We start from the raw sequence: 19401 nt of genomic DNA, 5'->3' as shown, positions 1-19401 counted from the left end.
TTAGAGGACGAGGCAACGGGCTCCGCATTAGAGGATGAGACAACGGGCTCCGTATTCGAGGATGAGACACCGAGCTCCGAGCTCGTTTCAAAAGTGCGCGTATCAAGGTTATTGACTGATGCGACAGAAGCGGAAGACTCACTTGCTGCTTTGGCAGACAATGACGCGATCGAAGCCAGACTAGTTGCAGCTTTCGATGCAGACGATGCACCCGAAGCCAGGCTCGTGGAAGCGGCGGTTGCAGCCAAAGCCAGACTGGTGGAAGCGGCTCTCGCGGCAGAAGAAGCGACTGATGCGACGCTGGTTGAAGCTTTCGAAGCAGCAGTTGCAGCCAACGCCAGACTCGTGGAAGCGGCACTTGCGACAGAAGCACTTGCCATCGATGCTTTGCTGGTCGCAGCAATTGACGCAAACGATGCGATTGAGGCCATGCTGGTCACAGCTTTAGATGCAGAAGATGCAGCTGAGGCAGCTTGGCGTGCGGCGCACACAGGGCTGCCAGAATTTGATCCCACTGTCGACGCCACAGGGGTTGTAGCAAGAATCCACGAGTTTGCTGAAGCTGGGTCTAGGGTCGGATCCCGAAGCTGGAACGCTTTGCCATTGGTGGTAGTGCTGCCGGGCCATGCTCCGCTTGTTCCGTATGTGACAGAACTGCAGACCTCATAGTTAGCGTCGCCTGATTGCCCGATGGAAATGGTGATGGTCATGCCGCTGTTCGTTAATGCAAATCCGATGACATTATCAAAATCGGCGCCATAAATGTTGTCGCTTGCACCAACGAAGCGCAGCCACCAGGAAGAACAACATTGTTAACAATTTGTTGGCTGTTGATGTACATGCCAGTCATGCTGACAGATGAGCTCCCCTTGTTCATCACCCTGATGTATTCACCTGATGGTCAACAAACACAAAAAGAGGAGTGAGCAACAACTCAACATCCATCCAACAGAATGAAGAATCGAGCGTTACCGGGAATCTCATTGGAATCAATCATGTCAGGGTTGTACATGAACTCGGTAATCACAATCGTAGAGCACGCAGATTCTGACATAATTCAACAAACTAAGTGAGACGACCGACGAGACAAGCGCTCGCAGAACCGAAAAAAGTCTACGACTCACGTTGAACGTAGGGGCATTGGTAGGGCTCTCCATATCCAGTGTTGCCGCCACTCCAAGCATTCGACCCAGGCCAAGACACAGTGCCAGCTCGCCACAGACTGGCAGTGTCGCCCGTGTTCCGATAGTCCTTCAGAATGTAGGACGCGTAAGTACCTCGCGAGGGCCATCCCGTGGTAAACGAAACTGATTGCCCAATCAATTCCGCCGGCGTGATTGCGGCTGATAAGCGGACCGTATCGCCATCGTAAAGCCACCAGACGGAGTCATACGTTGCAATGTAGCCGGTAATGTTACCATTGGTGGTCGTGCTAGAGGACCCCGACAACAACGAGCACGACATTGGCGGAAGTACAGCAGCTGCCGTGAATGAATTAACCAAAGAGTTTTCATCGCGCAATTTAACGTTCGCCAGGTTGAGCGATACGGTGGCACTGTTGAATAATTTGATGTAAGATCGCGGTCGCACACTGGCGGAAGCAACAGGCGTGAATTCTGTGATGATGGCCGCGCGGGTTGCGGCCATCGAGAACTGCTGACACACACCTGGCGAGCCTTTGTTGGTCAGAGAGCCGGTCCAAGCGGACGGCGAGAGTTCCCAGTTGGAACCTGTCGGTGCGAGGTTGTAGTCTCTAATGACGTACGAGGTGCCTTGGGTTGACGTTGGCCATGAACTCGCCCCAGTCCCAATGGAGACTGAGGTGCACGTGGTGGAATACAGAGAAAGTTGGATTGTCTCAGTGGTTGTCGATGCCAGGGAGAAGGTCGACCAAACGTGGTCCAACTTGACGTTGCCATTGGAACTGCCATTGTTGGATCCGAGCAAGGCGCACCCGAGTGGAGGGATGATTACGTCCGACGACATAATTTCAGACGTGCCACCAGAGACATGCCCCAATGTCAGACCGTTCAGTGCGATCGCATGCAGTCGATTTGAATTGAACAGCTGAATGTATTGGGTAGCAGTGCTTGCTGGTCGGTTGAGAATCTCGACAATTCGCAAGTCGGTGCAATCTAAAAATCACAGCAACACATTTGACATTTCAGTGAGTTCTCAGAAATGAAGGCAGATCAGAGGGCGAACTCGCAAATAAGCTCAATAGAAGAGAGAGAGAGAGAGAGAGAGAGAGAGAGAGAGAGAGAGAGAGAGAGAGAGAGAGAGAGCCAATCATTGAGAATAGACCCAACAGGTGCAAGAAAAATAATTACCAAAAACCCCACACAAAAACTCAAGCTCAAAGGTGTGCGTCATGCAGGAGATGAAACCAAAGCGCTGCACCGTCGAACGAGGCCCAACACGAGAGGACACTCTACTCATTGAGAGGAGGGGAGCCGTGTGAAGGCGAAGCTGGAGCGCGCGCGAGAAGGCAGAGAAAAGTCCAAAGAAAAAAAAAAAAAACCCCCAAAAAACCCCAAAAAACACGAGGAGAATGCGGCGGTGGGTGTTTGCGGACCTGCGTTGGAGGGATCGAACAGGCAGGCCAGCAGGGCTACTGTGAGGGCCACCGTCATAGCGACTGTGCGAGGCAGAGCGAACGGCAGTGACACGCGGCGGCGCTGTTCGGCAGTAGCGAGCACATTCAATGCAAGATCACGCCTGTCACGAAACCGCATCATTGTGTGTGAAAAAGGTCGAAAAAGAGAAAAAAAAAAAAAAAGGAAAAAAAAAAAAAGAATGCAGACTGAACCGCAATCGCATTCGAGCATATGGCGCTTTACTCGGCTGCGACTCAGAAGCACCAGACGAAGCGGGATGAGGAGAGCCAGAGAGAGTGAGGAGAGAGGAATGGACGAAAGCGGGGAAACTGAGGGGAGATCGCACGTCCTGTGAGAGCAGCGGTGGCACGAAAGACCAAATGTCCAAAAATGTCAAGAAGTCGTTCGTCAATGTGTCAAAAGCTCAAACAGGCCCCCAGCAAGGCTGAACAAGCCACGGACAAGAAAGGAGGCTAGAAAGCCGGGGAATTGAGGTGTGGCAGCGTGCAGAACGCGCGGGTACCTCTCGCCCACCAACAGGGCGATTCCGAGCGTTGGAGAGAATTTCTTCCAAGATGCACCGTGATTTCCCACTCGAGTCGAATTTCACGAAACTTGGCTGCATCAGGCAATCAGTGCAAGTAAGAAATAGAGCACTCCAAAACAAGCAACACCGCCCTCTGAAAACACCTCCACCCTTCACCCGCGCCACGTTCAGCGCTCCGTGGCTGCTCTGCTGAACTGCACCAGTGTTTAGGGCCTTTGTTTCTGACTTGTTGAGCAATCCTCAAACGTTTACCTTCTGCAACCTCGCTTTGCGTGTGGCTGTGCATGTTCAGCATCTGCATTCCGTGTATCCGCCTTGTTTTGACCTCCACTCCCTTTGTTTCATCTTGATTGCAAATTGACAGCGCATTTTTTCATTGGTCAAGCGTTAAGAGATACTACAACGACAAAAAAACAATCAAACACTCTTGGTCTGAAGCAACCCGCTTCGATCACATCGCATCCACATTTTCGGCATCAAGTTTCAGCCGTTTGTTGAGTTCAGGATCGCTTTCGTGACCATTTTCGGAGGATTCTGCTTCATCTAAACAATCAAAGCAACAAGCAATACAAAAAATCCAACCATCCAGGAACACGCCGTTAGCAATGTCGAACAAGCAAAACAAAGGTTTTGTTTGGACTTGGACTTTTCCCAACATGGTTTGTTCTCCACAAGCTTACCTTTTCGTTTGAAAGGCGACAAAAAGGCCACGGCACTGCCATTCGCTTCAGTGGAGGCACTAGCACTGGCAGTAAGGGCGGCGGCGGTGGTAGCCTTGCGCTTGATCAAATGAGAAAGGTCGTTCACGAGCGGAGCAGCCGGAGTTGCAGCCGCTACCACACCTGTCGGGGTCTTTTTCTTGATCAAATGACTGATATCATTGACACTGGTTGCAGTGGTCGAACTGGAGGCTGATAGCATGGGCTGCGTTACAGCGACTGGGGCTGGAGCGACAAGAGTTTTGTCATCCAGTGTTGGGAGCTCGGCAAGCAGCGCTGGCGCGGGTACCCCTTCTGGGTATGCACTCGCAGCAAGCGGAAGTCCTGCATGTAGCAGATTGCCAAGAGGACGGATGAAGCAGCGCAGCACAACGATCGATCAGCTGCGGCTTGGTTTTCACTCACAACTCAACGCGAGCTCTCCCTTACCGATCTCGCCTTCTTTCCAAGTCACATAAGAGCAATATCCATCTTGGGAGGACATCATGAGAGTGTGGCCATCCCCGGACCTGTTGAAAATCAACACTTCACAAGTAAGCTTGGCGGAACAGACAAAAAACACCGAGCATGTTCAGCGGCTCATACCATGCAATGTCTGTAAGCGGAGCGTAATGCAAATTGGTAAACATGGCAAACGGAGCGCGTTGCTGCGTGTCGTAAACTAAAACAGTGTCGATCGTTGCAATCGCGAAAATCATGCGGTAAGGCAGCTTCAAGAAGGGCGCAACAGGCTCTGCCAGCTGGCGGTGCTGAAACAAGGCGGGCGAGCAACGCACGGCGATGGCGGGCTTGGAAAGCGCACAGATATCAAACAGCGGGGCATTCAGGTACGAGCGAGCAAATGCGTAGAGCGTGTGAATGGCAGTTGCACGAGGAGCCGTCGTTGTTTCCTCGGTCGGCTTCTTGACGCCGTCGCTCTCCTCGGACTTGGTGGCTCCAGCCTCTTGACCAACAGGAGCTGGTGCAGCATCCGCGTTCGCGGCTGGTTTGGGAGCCGTGCGACTTGCAACCTCGGGATGCAACAGGGCAGATCCCAAACCTCCGGGAGCAAGCAGAAGCGCACCGTCTGGCGTGAAGCCAAGGCGGCGGAAGAAGCTGGGGAGCGTCTCGTCATGGAAAAAGCGGGTCTTGTTGGACGACGAGGCTGCCGGATTTGCGTCCGTTTTGGCTGCAGATCGAGCAACGCTCGTATCCATGGGTACAGCTGTTTCTTCACTGACTGCTGTGACGGCCGGGGTCTCCTCGACTTGCTCAGCAGCAATGGTGACTTTGACGGTGGTCGGACTGTCAGAGTCGGCCAGTGTGACGGTGCGCGTTGTTGGGTCTGACGAGTCTGTCGTTACACTGCGCAGTTTGGCATATTCTGCAAAGTCAAACCGGGTGTGTGTGACAACGGGCTTGATCTCTTTGATGCGACGGGTGGTAGTCGTCGCCTCTTCGGGCGTTGCGGTGGAAGCGGCGGCAGCACCCAAGGCCTTTTCGCCAGCAACAGCCTTCTTTTTCTTCTCCTCCTTGTCAACCACCGAATAGATACACAAAGAGCGGTCACTACTTTGGGAGGCGAGGTACTGGCCAAGAGGATCCCACGTCACGCCTTGAACATAGTGCCGATGGTCTTTCAATTGTTGTAGGGGTCGACCTGAGACAAACATCCGATGCCATCAGTCACTGGTTGCACATGTACGCGAGATGAACATCGGCGAGAGAGGAGATGGAGGAGGATGAGAGGAGAGAAACTGGCATATACCTTTAACCACATCCCAAACCACCACAGTATTGTCCACAGAGCCGGAAATCAGGTAGTTAGCATCGGGGGACCAGCAAATATCCAATACATCTTCAATGTGCATGCTGTGAAAGGCAGAGTGGACAGAATAGCGACGAATGAGGAAAACGCGGTCATTGACAAATCAAAAAAAGGCCCTCGCGTCTTCAACAGAAATGGCAATCATTAGATGCTCACCGGAGTGCCGTCCGCACGGTCCAGGACTCCTTATCCACCGAACCATCGTCGCGCGCCAGCCCTCCAAAAGCCGACTTTGAGGGATCGTCGGAGGAGACTGCGGATCCACCGGCGTCCGCCAACCGGTCGTTGCGCTGCCAGATGATAATCAGGCCATCATCGCTTGCCGATGCAAGGACGCGCTCTTTGGTTGGGGCAAAGCGGACGCAGTTGACGGCCTTTGTGTGGCGGACGAGCGTCGCGAGAAACTCGACCTGCCGAACAAGAGTCGTGAATGAGCAACCGCAAGAGCAGCACGACAAGCAACAAGCAAAGCAACAACAACAACAGCAACAACTAAAATCGAGTGATCCGGCGAGAGTGAAGGCGATCCGCGTCAAAGCGGCCAAACAAACTGAATGCTGGAAAATTTGGCGGGAAATGAAGTTCTTCCCGCCTTTTTTTTTTTTTTTTTTTTTTTTTTTTTTTCCATTGCTGTCTCAGTTGTGACAATCCACAAAGAACAAGCGCGGCGAACTCGAAGCAGCAACATTGACTTTGATGAATGAGCTGCGTTTTCGGGGTTGGAGCGTGTGTGTGTGTGTGTGTGCGGTCGCATGCTTACTTCGACATCGTATGGATTTGCATTGGGATTTGCCTGCTTGCCCTGCTGCTGCTGCTGCTGCTGCTGCTGCTGCTGCTGCTGGGACTGAGACTGGGACTTGGCTGGTCCGATGTGCCAGATGCGAATATCATTGTCAGCGCCGCCTGTTGCCAGCGTGTTGCTGTGCATGTGGATGTCGACGCTGAAGACGGGCTTCCGAGCGTGCCATACAATCTGAAGCGTATCCGAGCGCATTTTCTGAAGTGAAGACTGAATCGACTTCAATAGAGCAAGCAAGAGGATAAAATCGTTAGAGTAAAATGTGTCACTGCACTAATGTCAAAGTATCGCAATGGTACGGTAGTCTTCATTCTACTTGTGGTTGAGAATGGCGGATCGGACTGAAGTACCACCACCGCAGCAGCAACCACAACAACAACCACAACAACCACAACAACAACAGCACTCACAAGAACAGCAAATGTCGGATCACGAGCGAGCACTGCACACAATCGTGTCGCTCGCTGCAGGGAACTCGATGATGCAGCGTGCAGCTCAACGGCGAACGACGGCCAACCCCACTCCGCCGACTGCGACAGCGCCAGGTAGCAATAGTAGTAGCAGTAATACTATTGGTAATAGCAACAGCAGCAGTAGTAGTAGCAGTAGGACGAATGCAGCAGCAGCAGCAGCAGCGGCAGATGGCAATGCAGCGCCACAGCAACCACCTCTTCCTCCTCCTCCTCACCACCAGCAGCAGCAACAGCAACAGCAACACCAACATCAGCAACAGCAACAGCAGCAGCCATTCCAAGAGGCCCTCGGGATTGCAGGGACGGCGCTGGGCAAGCTCGGACCGGACGAGCTCTTCCTGCTGCGACCCGAGCTCGGCGACCGACTCTTCTACACGCTGCAGCTCGAGAAGGCCCGCGAAGGCATCAGTTGAGTGAATGAATGAATGAATGAGTGAATGAAATAGGGTGGGAGATGGATTGGCTGAAGCGCGTGCTTTTTGTTTTGATACCAAGTTTCTAAGACTCACGAAAGCGAAATGGATGTGGTCGATGCAACAACACCTTGGATTAATTCTGTTTTTCCTGGCTAGTTCCAATCCGAGTCGAAATCACGGCGGCGGACGACACGCAACGCGTATGGTTTGAGATTGAGAACGACGACCAGTTTGCTACGCTGCTGCACCACAACGATGCCATCGCGCTGTTCAACACGAAAGAGTACGAGTTTGCATACTGCATGCAGGATTTGCAGCCGTATGACGACTACATTTTCCACCATGAAGAAGGCACGAACGGCGAGCAGTTGGAGAAATTCACTCGCCAGCAGCATACTCTGAGTCTTGTCGATGCTCAAAAGTTACTGATGAAGCGCCTCGAACCACAGCTTGGCAAACTGTTGCCGTAAGTTTGTTTGTTTGTTTGCCTGCATGCAATGCTTGCTGGGGATTGCATTGCATAGTCCTGGTTCCACGCTCAAAACCCTCTTGTTTTCGCGTGCAGATTGATCAACGTGCTCGAAGACCGCGAAACGCGACTGGAAGTGTTTAACTTTGACATATTTTTTGCATCAGACACCCATGTTCTTATTGGCCGACACAAGTTTATCATTTGGGACGAGGTGAGCAGAAAAAACCAAACAACAAAAGCGTTGCTTGCGTGCGTTTGGCCCACAAAACTACGTGAGCAATTGTAGCTCACGCGAGGATTCTGTATTTTGGTTCACAACCTCCCACCTGGTTACTTAGGTCTCATTGCGGCAAACCATTGTTCAACTGAAAGTCTCTGTTGCGCGATTTTACGCCGCACTCGAGTCCAATCGTTACGAAGAGTTGGCCCCATTGCGCAACCGCATAGTGAAGACCGTCCTGGCTTCCAGATACTGCTGCCAAGAGGTGCGCGCGATTGCTCGCGAGGCTGCGGATTACCTCGTTTTCGGAGACCACGACAACACAACCTGGATGGATATTGCCGAGCAGCTTGTGACAACTCAGCCGTCGCTGGCCGAGCAACTCGTGGCCATGCAAGCGCTAGCTCAACAGCATCCCGTGCAAGTGGGGATTGACGAGGGCAGTGCTGCTCCACAATCCTGAATCTGAAATTCGGTCGATCGCATGAAATACAGGCTTTCGGCTTGACAGCTCTCCCCCTTTTCCGTCCCTTCCCTTTTCCCTGATATCTGCGTTGTTGCTCTCCGATATTCAATGACGACCGTCAACGTTCGGAAGCGGAAATCGCATCTTGTTCGTTCACCGCCTCGAATCCGCTTCCAACTCCCTCTCCCCATCGTCCCTCCCATGGTCCCGATGCCACTTTCTAAACAATATGCTCCTCTCTAGACACTCTTATTCCCCTATCAATTGGGCTGTTTTTTGTGTGTGGGCTCAGTCTTCGACCACTGAATCACGAAACCACTGTCGAATCTGCGTTTCGAAGCGCTTCTTCTTTGCTTTGCCGCGCCGATCGAAAATGCCTGCAAACGCTCGTTCTGCGGCAGTCCAGCACGGCATTGTCCGTAGCGGTGGCAGTGTCGGTCTGAGTCATCCGGCCGGTCCTCGTCACTGGCAGCGGCTCACGTCGGTGGTCGCCGTGCATTCGCCGTCATCATCATCGCTGCTCCTGCGACTGTCCTCGCTCTTCTGCTTGCTGCTGATGCTGATGCTGACGCTGATGCTGATGCTGCCGCTGTCCGGCACTCGTTCTGCTGCGGCCGCTGCCTCGACGTCCCAGTCAGACCCAGCCAACAAGCTCGCCATTCCCAGCTGTGAGAAACCAACCAACCCCCCTTCGCTCGCTTCCCCGCGTTCCAGCCGCACAGAGCACCAGAGCACAGCGTCCAGAGGAAACAACAAGGATCTGAGAGGAAGGAGGCGCGGGGTGTGTGTGTTTAATGCCAGGATTCGAATTGTCGGAGATTGTAGAAGTGAAGGGTGGCGACAACTCTCAGAATTCGCGTTCTCAGAATTCGCGTTCTCAGAATTCGCGTTCTCAGAATTAGCGTTTTACGGCGGGGATATCTCGTGTCTAGATTCGCGTTCTCAGATTCAGCGTTTACTGTCAAAGATAATCGAGTGGTGTTCTCAAACCAGTCGAATCAAGACTCGTTCGATCAGAGTTTGCCCCCCGAAAATCACTCATGCTCGATCTTGAGATTTGTTGTTGGGTTGGTCTGAGCGACAGGCTGTCTTTGTTGTTGTAACAACACTAACAATTTGTATGTCTTTCTATTTTTGTTTGTTTTTTGTTTGGGTTTCTGAAATGGCGGACAGTACCGTGCGGAGCGCATTTCGATTACTGGTCAGAGTCGTGTGCAGCAATCGGATCGCAGGCATCAAGAACGTGCTCTCATGGCGGTAGATTGCTCGACCCAACCAGCTGCACAACGCACTTCCATCCCCACTCCAAGTCGTGTGGCATTCTCAAGATGGGCTGCCAGTCAATGTGCCGAATCACTGCCCCGAGCTGCAGTACGTCCTCCCGTCCTTGTTTTCCCCCTTTGTCTGCTTTGAAAAACAAGCACCGTTGCTAACTTGATGTCGCTTGTCCAACAAACAGGTGGCGGCACATTGAGCTTCACGGCCACCAGCTATCGCGTGTCCTCGGATGCCAAACAAGTCACTGTCGCCGTGCATCGGATGAACGGCGACAACTCGGATGCGTCCGTTCGGCTGCACATTCACAGCAACAAGCTGACTTCGCCCGAGGCCGCGCTCGCGAGCGCCGACATTTGGCGCCGATCGTTTGTTCTTCGCTGGCTCGCGGACGACACTGCCAGCACCAAGCAAATCCCCCTGCAAATCGCCGACATTCACGACGGCGGCCAAGTGTCGGTCTGGCTCAGAGATATCGAGGGGGCGTCGCTCGGTGAGATTGAGCACGCCGCGGTGCAAATCATTGACAACCACCACGAAACGGGCATCCTTGACTTTGCCCAGTGCGAGTACCGTGTCCTCGAAGGTGCTGGCTCTGTCACACTGACGGTGCAGCGGCGTGGTGGGACAGTTGGCGAGGCGAGCGTCCGCCTCAAGTATGTCGGAGGCACTGCTACGCCTGTGGGCGACTTTGAGCGAATCCGCAAGCATACAACGCTGCACTGGGCAGACGGCGATGGCGCAGACAAGACGTTTACGTTGATCATTCACGACGACTCCGATCCCGAGCCCGACGAAACGGTTGAAATTGCGCTCGTGGAGCACGAGGGCGTCACCATCGGCCAGTTTTGCTCTGTGGTCGTTGTTGTCATCCTCAACGACGACGCCGATGGCGGCCCGATCCAGCTCGACCAAACAACGAAAATGCTCAGCGACCTGTTGCAGTTTGATGTCAACTTTGATGCGCACCATCGCCACTCGTTCTTGTCCTCCTTCCAGTCTCGCACTTATGCTGCCGGCGAGCTTGTCTACCGACAGCATGACAAGAGCACCGAGTTTTACGTTGTCGAGTCTGGTTCCTTGGATGTGCTGCTCTCCGAGCCGGGTCGCGATGCTCCTCGTCACCTCTCCACGATCACCGCAGGCGGCTCGTTTGGCGCCGTTCAAGCCCTTTACGGCACATCACGATTGACCACTGTGCGTGCACGTGAAGTCTCTCGGATCTGGCTGGTGGATCGCGAGTCGCTGCGTCGCTACCAGCTGTCGACGCCCGAGCTGTACGAAAAGGTCGAGTTTCAATTCCTTCGCAACTTTATGCGTGAAACGGATCAAAAGCCTCCCGTGGTTCTCTTCCCCGGCCTTGCGAGCAGCCGCTTGATTGCTTGGCGCGAGAAGCAGTGCCGTGGGTTTGGCATCCACGTCGGCGACCTCGTGTGGGTGAGCGTGGAGAAAATCTTGCAAACCCTGACCACCGACTCGCGGTGCTGGCTTGAATGCCTTGCCCTCGGCTTCAACCAAACCGATCCCGAGAACTGCAAGCTCCGACCTGCCGAAGGAACGGCGGCGCTGACAGAGCTCGCGCCGGGCGTTTTCACTGGCAATCCGACCACGATTTTTGGCGTTGTGATCAAGTCCCTCGCCAGCGAATTGCTCTACGACGTGCAGTCCATTGTGGCTGTGCCCTACGATTGGCGTTTGAGTCCAGACATGCTCGAGCAGCGCGACATGCTCTTCACTTCCGTCCGCGAGCGAATCCAGTTTGCCGTCCGTCACAAAAAGCATCCTGCCATCATCATGGCCCATTCTCAGGGTAACTCGCTCTTCCTCTACTTTGTGGACTGGCTCAAGCTCCACTACCCAACTTCTTGGCAAAGCTGGCTCGATGAGAACGTGTGGGCGTACTTTGGTCTGGGCGCACCGTTGCTTGGAGCAAACGAGCCCTTGCGCGGCATCGTCTCTGGTCTGAACATGGGCCTGCCCATCTCTGAACTCCAGGCCAAAACATTGTCGCAATCGTTTGGGAGCGTCCACTGGTTTTTGCCCCACCAAGACACTCGCATCCAGAAGCTCCTCATGGCCGCAACGAAGAAGAGCCGCAAAGCGCGCGAGCAGCAGCAGGACGAACTGCATCAGTTGGCCGATCACGAAGACGAGGCCAGGGAGGACGCAGACTTTGAAAAGGAGCACGGCCAAGACTTGCCAGTCAAGTTTGACGAGATTATTGCCTTCCGGTTTCAAAACGGGACCCAGCGCATCTTTTCTTCTGCCGAAGTAAGCAGTGGCGCCATGTTCGGGATGCTCGGAGAAGCGTTGAACGATACTCGCTTCTTGGACTTGCAAACCATGCTTCGCGAGCATTACCTGGAGCGCAAGCCAAATCCGTTGGCGGCTCCGCCCACGCGGCCTCCCGTTCGCCATGTGGTCATGTTGTACGGTGTCAACCTTCCGACGGATATTGGCTACGTCTACTCGCAACTCCCCAACACCATGGAGCCTCGTACGGACGCAACGATTTACGAGGACAAGGGCGGCATCTTTGGCATCAAGACGCGCTCGCCAGTGCTGTTGTCCTTGGCCAACAACCCGCCTTCATCGACGCTGGACGATTCGTCCCTGACTCGCCAGTTCACAGGTCGATATGCGGGACAGCGCAATGTCTTTGGCCGTTCTGGCGACAAGACCGTGCCATACTCGTCGTTGAGCTGGGCAAATACCTGGCACGAAGGCGAAACCAACGTGACTGTCGTTCCTTCGCGCAAAATCGAGTACTACCAGCATCCCATTGGCCAGTGGGGCGAGGAGCACGTTCTGTCATTGATGAACACGGTCGAGCCCGAATACACTCGGCTTTCCTCGTCGCACATGCACCAAGGCCGAGAGTTTACCACCACTGTCCTTGAAGTGAATGGCCTTGGTCATCGCGAGATTGTCAAGGAAAAGTTTACCATCAAGCTGATTACCAACGAGCTCCTCGGAAAAGTTGGCGGCGAGCTACGGAATAACGAGCTGTTTGTCGCCCCGGCGTCACGCAAAAAGGCCGAGGATGCTCATCGAGAGCTTCTTGCGCGCCTTCGCCGTCAATCACAGAATGCCGCTCACACCGAGCTCTAACCCGAGAAGTGTGTGTGTGTGTGTGTGTGTGTGTGTGTGTGTGTGTGTGTGCAAGGCATTTTCTCGGATTCGGGGATTCGAGACATTTGTCTTGCTTTCATTGCCATGTTGTCTGAATGAATAAGCGAAAAATTGCAACGACTTGGGACAAGCGGTCCAACTATTTGGACTTGAAGAGGGGAATATGCCAAATATATTGACAACTGAACGAGACACACCACAGAGTTGGATTTCACAGAACAAACAACTCGGTGGCTCACAGACGTGTAGCAAAACAACGCACATACACATTGACACAGCTTGCACAGAGCAACCAGCAAGGCCATAAAGTCGATAACGAATAACGAAAAACAAATAGCAACACCAAAGTACAAAGAACAGAGGAATAAAACCACCAAAACCCAGCCTCGGCAAAAGAAAAACAAAGACAGAAGAAAGCAAACACAAGAAAGAGTAAACGGGAACACACCCATTTACACGGGCAGGTGAGCAACTGCCGAATTCAGATTGGAAGCCAAGACGCCCAATTCTTTGATCACAGGTGTCATGCCAGCGACCACGTTTTGAACATTAAAGTCTGCGCCTTCGCCAACAGCAACATTCTTGAGAACGCCAGCAATCTTGGGAATGTGTGCAGAGAACAGTTCGAGCGCAACCTTGGCTTGATTGGTGCCTTCGGCAGTGATATCGGGCAAGGCAAACTCGGCAATGAGCACCATCTGGTGCGCAGAAACGAGTAGTGGCTTGACAGAGTCCAACGCCTCCTCGACGCCGTCTGAATTGGCCAGCGAGGACAGTGCTTGACGCGCTGTTCGCAACAACGACTCGGTGACCTCCTGAAGGATGGCAGACTGGTTTTGGCCCAACAGGCCCGAAAGTCGCGAGCGTGGGGTGAGCGGCGCTGGGGAAGATGCCTCCGAGTCCTGCGACACGGCCACTTTGTGCTTGCGAGTCAGATCCTCCAGAACGTCCAGGAAGCGCACGAACGTGACTTGGTTCTAACAATTGTTGTTGAAAGCAAGCAAAAAAGTCGGTTAATACCAATCCGACAGCTTTTCCGCAAAAAAAAAAAAAGCCACAAACCAAACTCAACTCAATCTCATGGCACAAAACGACCGCACGAATCGACATACCTCAGGCTGTTTGCTTTCCTTGTAGCGCGGATCCCAGGAAGGAATTCTCTCAACTTCCTTCTTTCCGGGGGCGTTCTGGCCCCTCTCTTTGTGGGCGACGTGCATCTTGTCGCGGCATTGCAGGAAGAAGCGATACAAGCGGGAGAGCTCAACCTCAAGATCGATTTTGGCATTGGGAGCCGAAGCGACTGTCACGGGGGTCTGTCAAAAAAGCGAACAAGAACAAGAACAAGAACAAAAAGAAAAGAACGGGTGAGTACGCTGTTTGCTGACCCTTGTGCTTCCACGTCACCATGGTCATCAGAACCGGGCGAGAGGGGGGGGGAGAGGGCGTTTCTTACCGATAGCTTGTCCAGGAAGGCTTTCATGTCATCTCGACGCTTGACAATAAGCTCGTTCATTTTCACCATGAAGGGCTCCTTACCACCAAACTCGACCAGGTTGGCAAGGTTTTGCAGAGTCTTGGCAACCAGCGTCAGCGTGCGACCAATACGGGGGGAAGGCAGGTCGTCCATCATCTCGAACAGCTGAGGGCCCAAAATGGCGGGGCAGAAGAAGCGCAGAAAGATAAATCCAGAGATGGCAGTGTATGGAATCACGGCGTCTGTCGGGAATTGCTTTTGCACAAGCTCGCGGAGATGGCCAAACAGCACCCGGAATTCGAAGGGACAGCTGGTTGCCGAGCCAAGGACGGCATCAAATGTTCGCGAAACGATGGCCTTGAGGTTTTTCCAATTCTTGCTCAAATCCTCGCCCTTGTCAAGGCGGGTTTCGTCGACTTCGCAATTGACGTTGTCAAACACAATGGACGAGATGATTGGCTTGAGGACGGAGTGCAGGTAAGGCATGCCATGCAATTTGAGGTAGGCATCGAATGCCTTGGTCGCGAGCGAGTTGCCGCGGAAAATGGTGTTGGGATCGGCTGTTGAAGTGACCTCCTTGCGAGCCATCGTGTTCAGGAAGGTGAGCGCATTCCCTTGGCCCTCAAAGATGCGGACAAGACAGCGGGCAACATCCTCCTTTTGGTTGCTGGCAGCTTGTAGCAACATGATGATGTAGTAATCTTGCTCTGGCAAAACTTCGTACAGCGGCAGGTAGGTGCTGAGCGACAGCACTGGGTCGTCAGTGTACTTGTACTTGATGCGCACTTGGCCAACGGTGCCGCACAAGGCCGGAATGTTGATTTTGCACTTTTCGTGGCAGTTCAGACCACAGTGGGTGCATTGGGCTCCTTCAACCATCCACATTGACGAGTAGCAGTGACCGCAGTTGGAGGGCTGCTTGAAGAACTTTGGCTCAAACAAGTGCGGCTTGGCGCGACCAGGGGCTTGCGGTCCGAGCGCAAGCGCTTTGAGCAAGTCGTCTTGCACTTCGAGCACGTACGCTTGTTGCGACGTAATCTTGTGACTCAACAGTCCTTTGCTCATTTTCTTGATTCGCTTCATCTTGTCACCGCGGCAGTTCGAAGGAACCTGCATGACGCACTTTTCGTGGCAGTTAAACCCGCAGTCCTTGCACTTGACGCCTTGACGAGCCAGGCCATACAAAAATCCAGAGCACACGTAGCACCAGGTGGGGGACTTGTAGCTGTGGATGGAAAACTTGTGATCGCGCGCAGCAGGCGCAGCGGCCATCGGATCAATCACCGTCTTGGGCAGCAGCGTGTGCGATTCGTTGTACTTGATGGGGTTGTCGTTGGGATTGACTCGGAACAGGTCTTCAAAGTCAATCAGCACCTGGCCGAGGAAGTCATTCTCGCCAAAACGATCCCAGTCCCACAGCGTGAAGAACAGGCAGCGGTACTTTGGCATGCCGCCCTTCTTGGGGATGCTGTAGTTGAACATTTCGTTAAAGACGGGAGCCAGCGTCTCCTTCTTCAGCTTGGTCTTTTGCGTCGTCTCGAATTCCGGATCGGGCAGCAGGTGCAGCACCGCGAACGGGTCGCTCAGGCCGTTCGCGTCCTTGCTGATCAAGTCCTTGGCGGAGACGACAACAACAGTCACCTTGTCTGCGTCGTCGGGCCCTGCACCCCGTGTGTAGATGACTTCCAGCGTCGCCGATCCCTTCACCGAGCCCTCGTCCAGAGCCGGTTCGATGGTAAACCATTCTTCGTGCTGCAAGTGGTCTGACGCCAAAAAGTCCTTGGGAATGTGCAGTTGGCCAAGCGGCTTGTCGCCTATTTTTTTTTGGTAAAGACAAGTGTTTGAGTAGTAGTTTTGGAAACGGCAAATGATTGAAGGACAGATCGAGTGAGACGAGTGGAGAGGGCAAGAGGCAACGCACACGACAATCACACTTGCCTCGCTTTTGCTCATTCCAAACGACGACAGAGAGCTCCTTGAAGGTGTCGCTCAAGTTACTGCGCGAGCATATCAAGCAATTTCCAACAGCTGGTGAGTTCGGGCAACAGAAGGAACGACGAGAGAGAGGGAACAAGTGTGAATGCGTACAAGGTGTAGTCATCGTTGTACAATGGCGCTTGATTTTTCTTGACCGTCTTGGTGCGGCCGCGTTCTTGGTTGTTAATCTTCAGGAGACAGTAGGTGCTGCAACGATCTGCACGAGCGAACAACGAGCAAGGTCATACAAAAGTCAGTCAAATACACAAAGACAGCTGTCGACGGGTATAAAAACGAGACCGCCATCGAGACCCAACCCCACCCCCCAACCCACCAATGCAAGCATGCTGCAGGTTTCATTCCAGGCTAAATAAATCTCCAGATCAAGGCGGCGCGTGAATCTGCAATGACACGCCCTTAGATGGGGGATTTTGATTTTGATTTGTGATGGCTCTGCTTTTTTTTTTTTTTTTTTTTTTTTTTGTTTCCATTTGTCTTCCAGCAAACAATCCTTTCGTCGCTGGAGCACTCCCTGCCACTTTCCGCCTGCCTCTCTGGGTTTGCGTTGACACATGGCAAGCCAACGGAACTGCCTCTGTGCGCGGTGGGTGTTACACACCATGCAAACCAATTCGTGGCTCAGTTGGACGGGGAGCGTTTGTGGCATTTCGCGCGTTGTGCGAGGACGCCCCCCCCCCGCCTCCCCGCCTCCCTCCGCCACAAACGCGCTGCTCCACATGAGAACGCGGACGCACTGACAGGTATTGACGGTTCTCGATTCATGAAAGTCTCGTTGAAACTCACACACAAACAGGCCTTTTCTTTTGTTTTGGTTTTGTATTGGCTTTTTTTTTTTTTTTTTTTTTTTTTTCCGTCATGTTCCACGAGAAGCGAGGCAGAGTTTGCAGACGGACGCGCATGAGAAGGAGCACACAGCAAGAGAGCACCAAGCACGAGCACGTTGGAGTACGAGTGTGTGTGGGCGAGCGTGATCGTGCACCAAGCACAAATGCGAGCGAAAAGGGCGTGCAAAGGGAAAAAAAAAAAAAGCCTCAAATTTTATCATTTAAATAATAATGTTCAAAATTTCCATGCTGGCTTACTCACCATCAATGTCGAGGTTCTTGGCCTCCACAACGCTCACCCACAGATTGTGGTCCTTCCGGATGTGCGCTCCATGCTCGCGCTGCGTGGCGCTGCGCATCAACGGCGACGCCATTTCGTTTGAAAGGGGCGAACAAACAACAGTACGAAAAAGCAAAAGACTGGACCAAGAGTTTGTATTGTATTGATTATTGTTTATTTTTGGTTTTTTTCGCGTTGGGCGTTCGGAACCGCATCGCAGAGCAAGTGAACATGCGCAACTCGAGCCAATGACAACAAACATGTCATACGCGAGTCTACGAAAGCCACGAGACTCGGGGGGGGGGACGGGAGCGAAATGGTGAGGACGCAAAGCAATTGGGGCGCGCGGCAACTCCAAATCGAGGCATAATGGATCTAACTATGCCAGATGCCAATCCCCCCCCCCTCTTCATTGAATGTACAAAGCAAAAGAATGGATATTTCTGCATTCTGCAGTAAAACAAACCAAATCCAGCGAAAAACAAACCGACAACGTTTGACAATGACTCCAGTTTCGGATCTTTTTGCACGGTTACTTACTCATCATTCCTTTGCCGTTGCCGTCCGCGTTCATTCAACAGGAGCAACAAACCAAAGGTCATGCGAAGGTTGGGTGCCCATTGCGTGCAGGAGGGCTGCATCCTTTGGTGACGGAGGAAAAGGGCTGATTCATCGCTTTGATCGCCCATAATTAGCGCTCACATTTTCGCAGAAGCGGTTGAAAATCCGCCGCCAAACATTCGCCCGAATAGTACGAGCACCAGCAACATGCTACTTCGAATCTGACATTACTGACAAATATCAACTCCGTACATGAAATTGTTGGGCGCCAATGCGCGTCCGATAGCTTCTGTGCTTGGGCGTGTGCTCCACTCAAAGACCGAGTGGTAGCGCCGCCCAATCCTGCGTGTGCCGCGATCTCGTGCTTCCCTTTTACTACTTTTGAGTTTCACTTTTTTTTTGTGCATAACCCAAGTGTCTCCCAGACCAAGCACCGCTGGCGAGACGGCAGGCGGAGCTTAACTCTTTTTCACAATCCGACGTTCTTATGTCTTTTTGCATTCATCAGAATCCCGGAAAACGAGCCCCCTCAAAACAAGTCTGTTTGCCAGGTCGAGGACCGTCAAATCTGTTAAATCTGTCTGTGCCTGATTCTATTTCTTGTATCGATAGCGACCCTGCATGACATTCCGAGCAGCAGCTGATGCGACCAAACCATTGACACCCAAAAACCTGACACCAAACTGACTCCCGCCAACGACATACATATGCTGGTGCCATGCAAAAAGACCGAGCTTTCAGAACCATGCTTTAGTGCATGCTTTGGTGTTGTTGTCCAAAGCCTAACCATGTATTTGCGCGACGAAATCACGAAATCACGCCCTCTTTAAATTGAATCTCATTCTCATCTTTTTTTCTCTTTGGCTTTTTTTTTCTTTTTTTTTTTCTTTTAAAATTCTAATGGTCGGTCGAATGCTGCCTCGCCCTTCTTTCCTCCCTTGGGGATAAACGATGACTCCCCTCGCCTGTCCACCACCGCTTTCCTCCTCTTTCCCCCTCTTCCCCCAGCATCTCCAAATCCCCTTCCGTTTTGCTCTCGACCACCTGCTGCCTGAAGCGCAACGCAGTGTCGCAAACAAACGCGCAGATCTTCTGTGGAGATCTGCTCGTGGGTTTGCCAAGAGCTTGTATTTTTTTTCTCGTTTTCGTTTGCTTCCAACAGTCCTGGCGTCTCGCTTGGACGCGCTGGTGCTGTGCGTTCAGGCAATCTGACTGCGTAGATACTACAGCACCCAGAAGCAGCCACTGGAGCGCCCGGTTGCACCCTCGGCAAGGCGCATCACCACGCTTCGCCTTTTCCAAAACAAAGGAAAAAAAAGCGCAAAAAGAGCGATCTTGGAA

At 52.8% G+C, this 19401-nt stretch overlaps 5 protein-coding genes across 5 annotated transcripts; 2 read left to right on the top strand and 3 right to left on the bottom strand.

Annotated features, from left to right (window-relative positions):
* Nucleotides 1-11: 11 nt before the first annotated feature.
* On the bottom strand, nt 12-2738 carry CAOG_06082 (hypothetical protein; the record flags this gene model as incomplete). The annotated part of the gene is made up of 5 exons (XM_004345622.1): nt 12-771; nt 840-894; nt 973-1047; nt 1125-2135; nt 2576-2738. Coding segments are annotated over 5 exons (2064 nt in total), but the record flags the coding sequence as incomplete, so codon positions are not given.
* Nucleotides 2739-3507: 769 nt separating this feature from the next.
* Nucleotides 3508-6668, bottom strand: CAOG_06081 (chromatin assembly factor 1). Its single transcript, XM_004345621.2, has 7 exons — nt 6431-6668; nt 5827-6080; nt 5611-5714; nt 4449-5502; nt 4293-4372; nt 3825-4187; nt 3508-3687 (listed from the first exon to the last, which is right to left on the bottom strand). Exons 1-7 carry the CDS (start codon nt 6662-6664, stop codon nt 3596-3598), a joined length of 2181 nt encoding a protein of 726 aa, XP_004345671.1. The 5' UTR covers nt 6665-6668; the 3' UTR covers nt 3508-3595.
* Nucleotides 6669-6795: 127 nt separating this feature from the next.
* On the top strand, nt 6796-8779 carry CAOG_08942 (hypothetical protein; the record flags this gene model as incomplete). The annotated part of the gene is made up of 4 exons (XM_011272311.1): nt 6796-7350; nt 7515-7824; nt 7924-8041; nt 8169-8779. Coding segments are annotated over 4 exons (1328 nt in total), but the record flags the coding sequence as incomplete, so codon positions are not given.
* CAOG_08941 (hypothetical protein) lies at nt 8749-12936 on the top strand. Its single transcript, XM_011272310.1, has 3 exons — nt 8749-9184; nt 9690-9887; nt 9976-12936. The coding sequence occupies exons 1-3, from the start codon at nt 8890-8892 to the stop codon at nt 12900-12902; spliced, it is 3420 nt and encodes a 1139-aa protein (XP_011270612.1). The 5' UTR covers nt 8749-8889; the 3' UTR covers nt 12903-12936.
* A 143-nt stretch (nt 12937-13079) lies between these two features.
* On the bottom strand, nt 13080-17633 carry CAOG_06078 (RAS p21 protein activator 3). The gene is made up of 6 exons (XM_004345618.2): nt 17482-17633; nt 16486-16591; nt 16336-16394; nt 14377-16211; nt 14036-14236; nt 13080-13900 (listed from the first exon to the last, which is right to left on the bottom strand). Exons 1-6 carry the CDS (start codon nt 17591-17593, stop codon nt 13376-13378), a joined length of 2838 nt encoding a protein of 945 aa, XP_004345668.2. The 5' UTR covers nt 17594-17633; the 3' UTR covers nt 13080-13375.
* Between the last annotated feature and the right edge of the window lie 1768 nt (nt 17634-19401).

The sequence above is a fragment of the Capsaspora owczarzaki genome (genome assembly GCF_000151315.2).
Source record: "Capsaspora owczarzaki ATCC 30864 unplaced genomic scaffold supercont2.10, whole genome shotgun sequence".
Lineage (NCBI taxonomy): Eukaryota > Filasterea > Ministeriida > Capsasporidae > Capsaspora > Capsaspora owczarzaki.
This window is presented reverse-complemented; position numbering and strand designations above follow the sequence as displayed.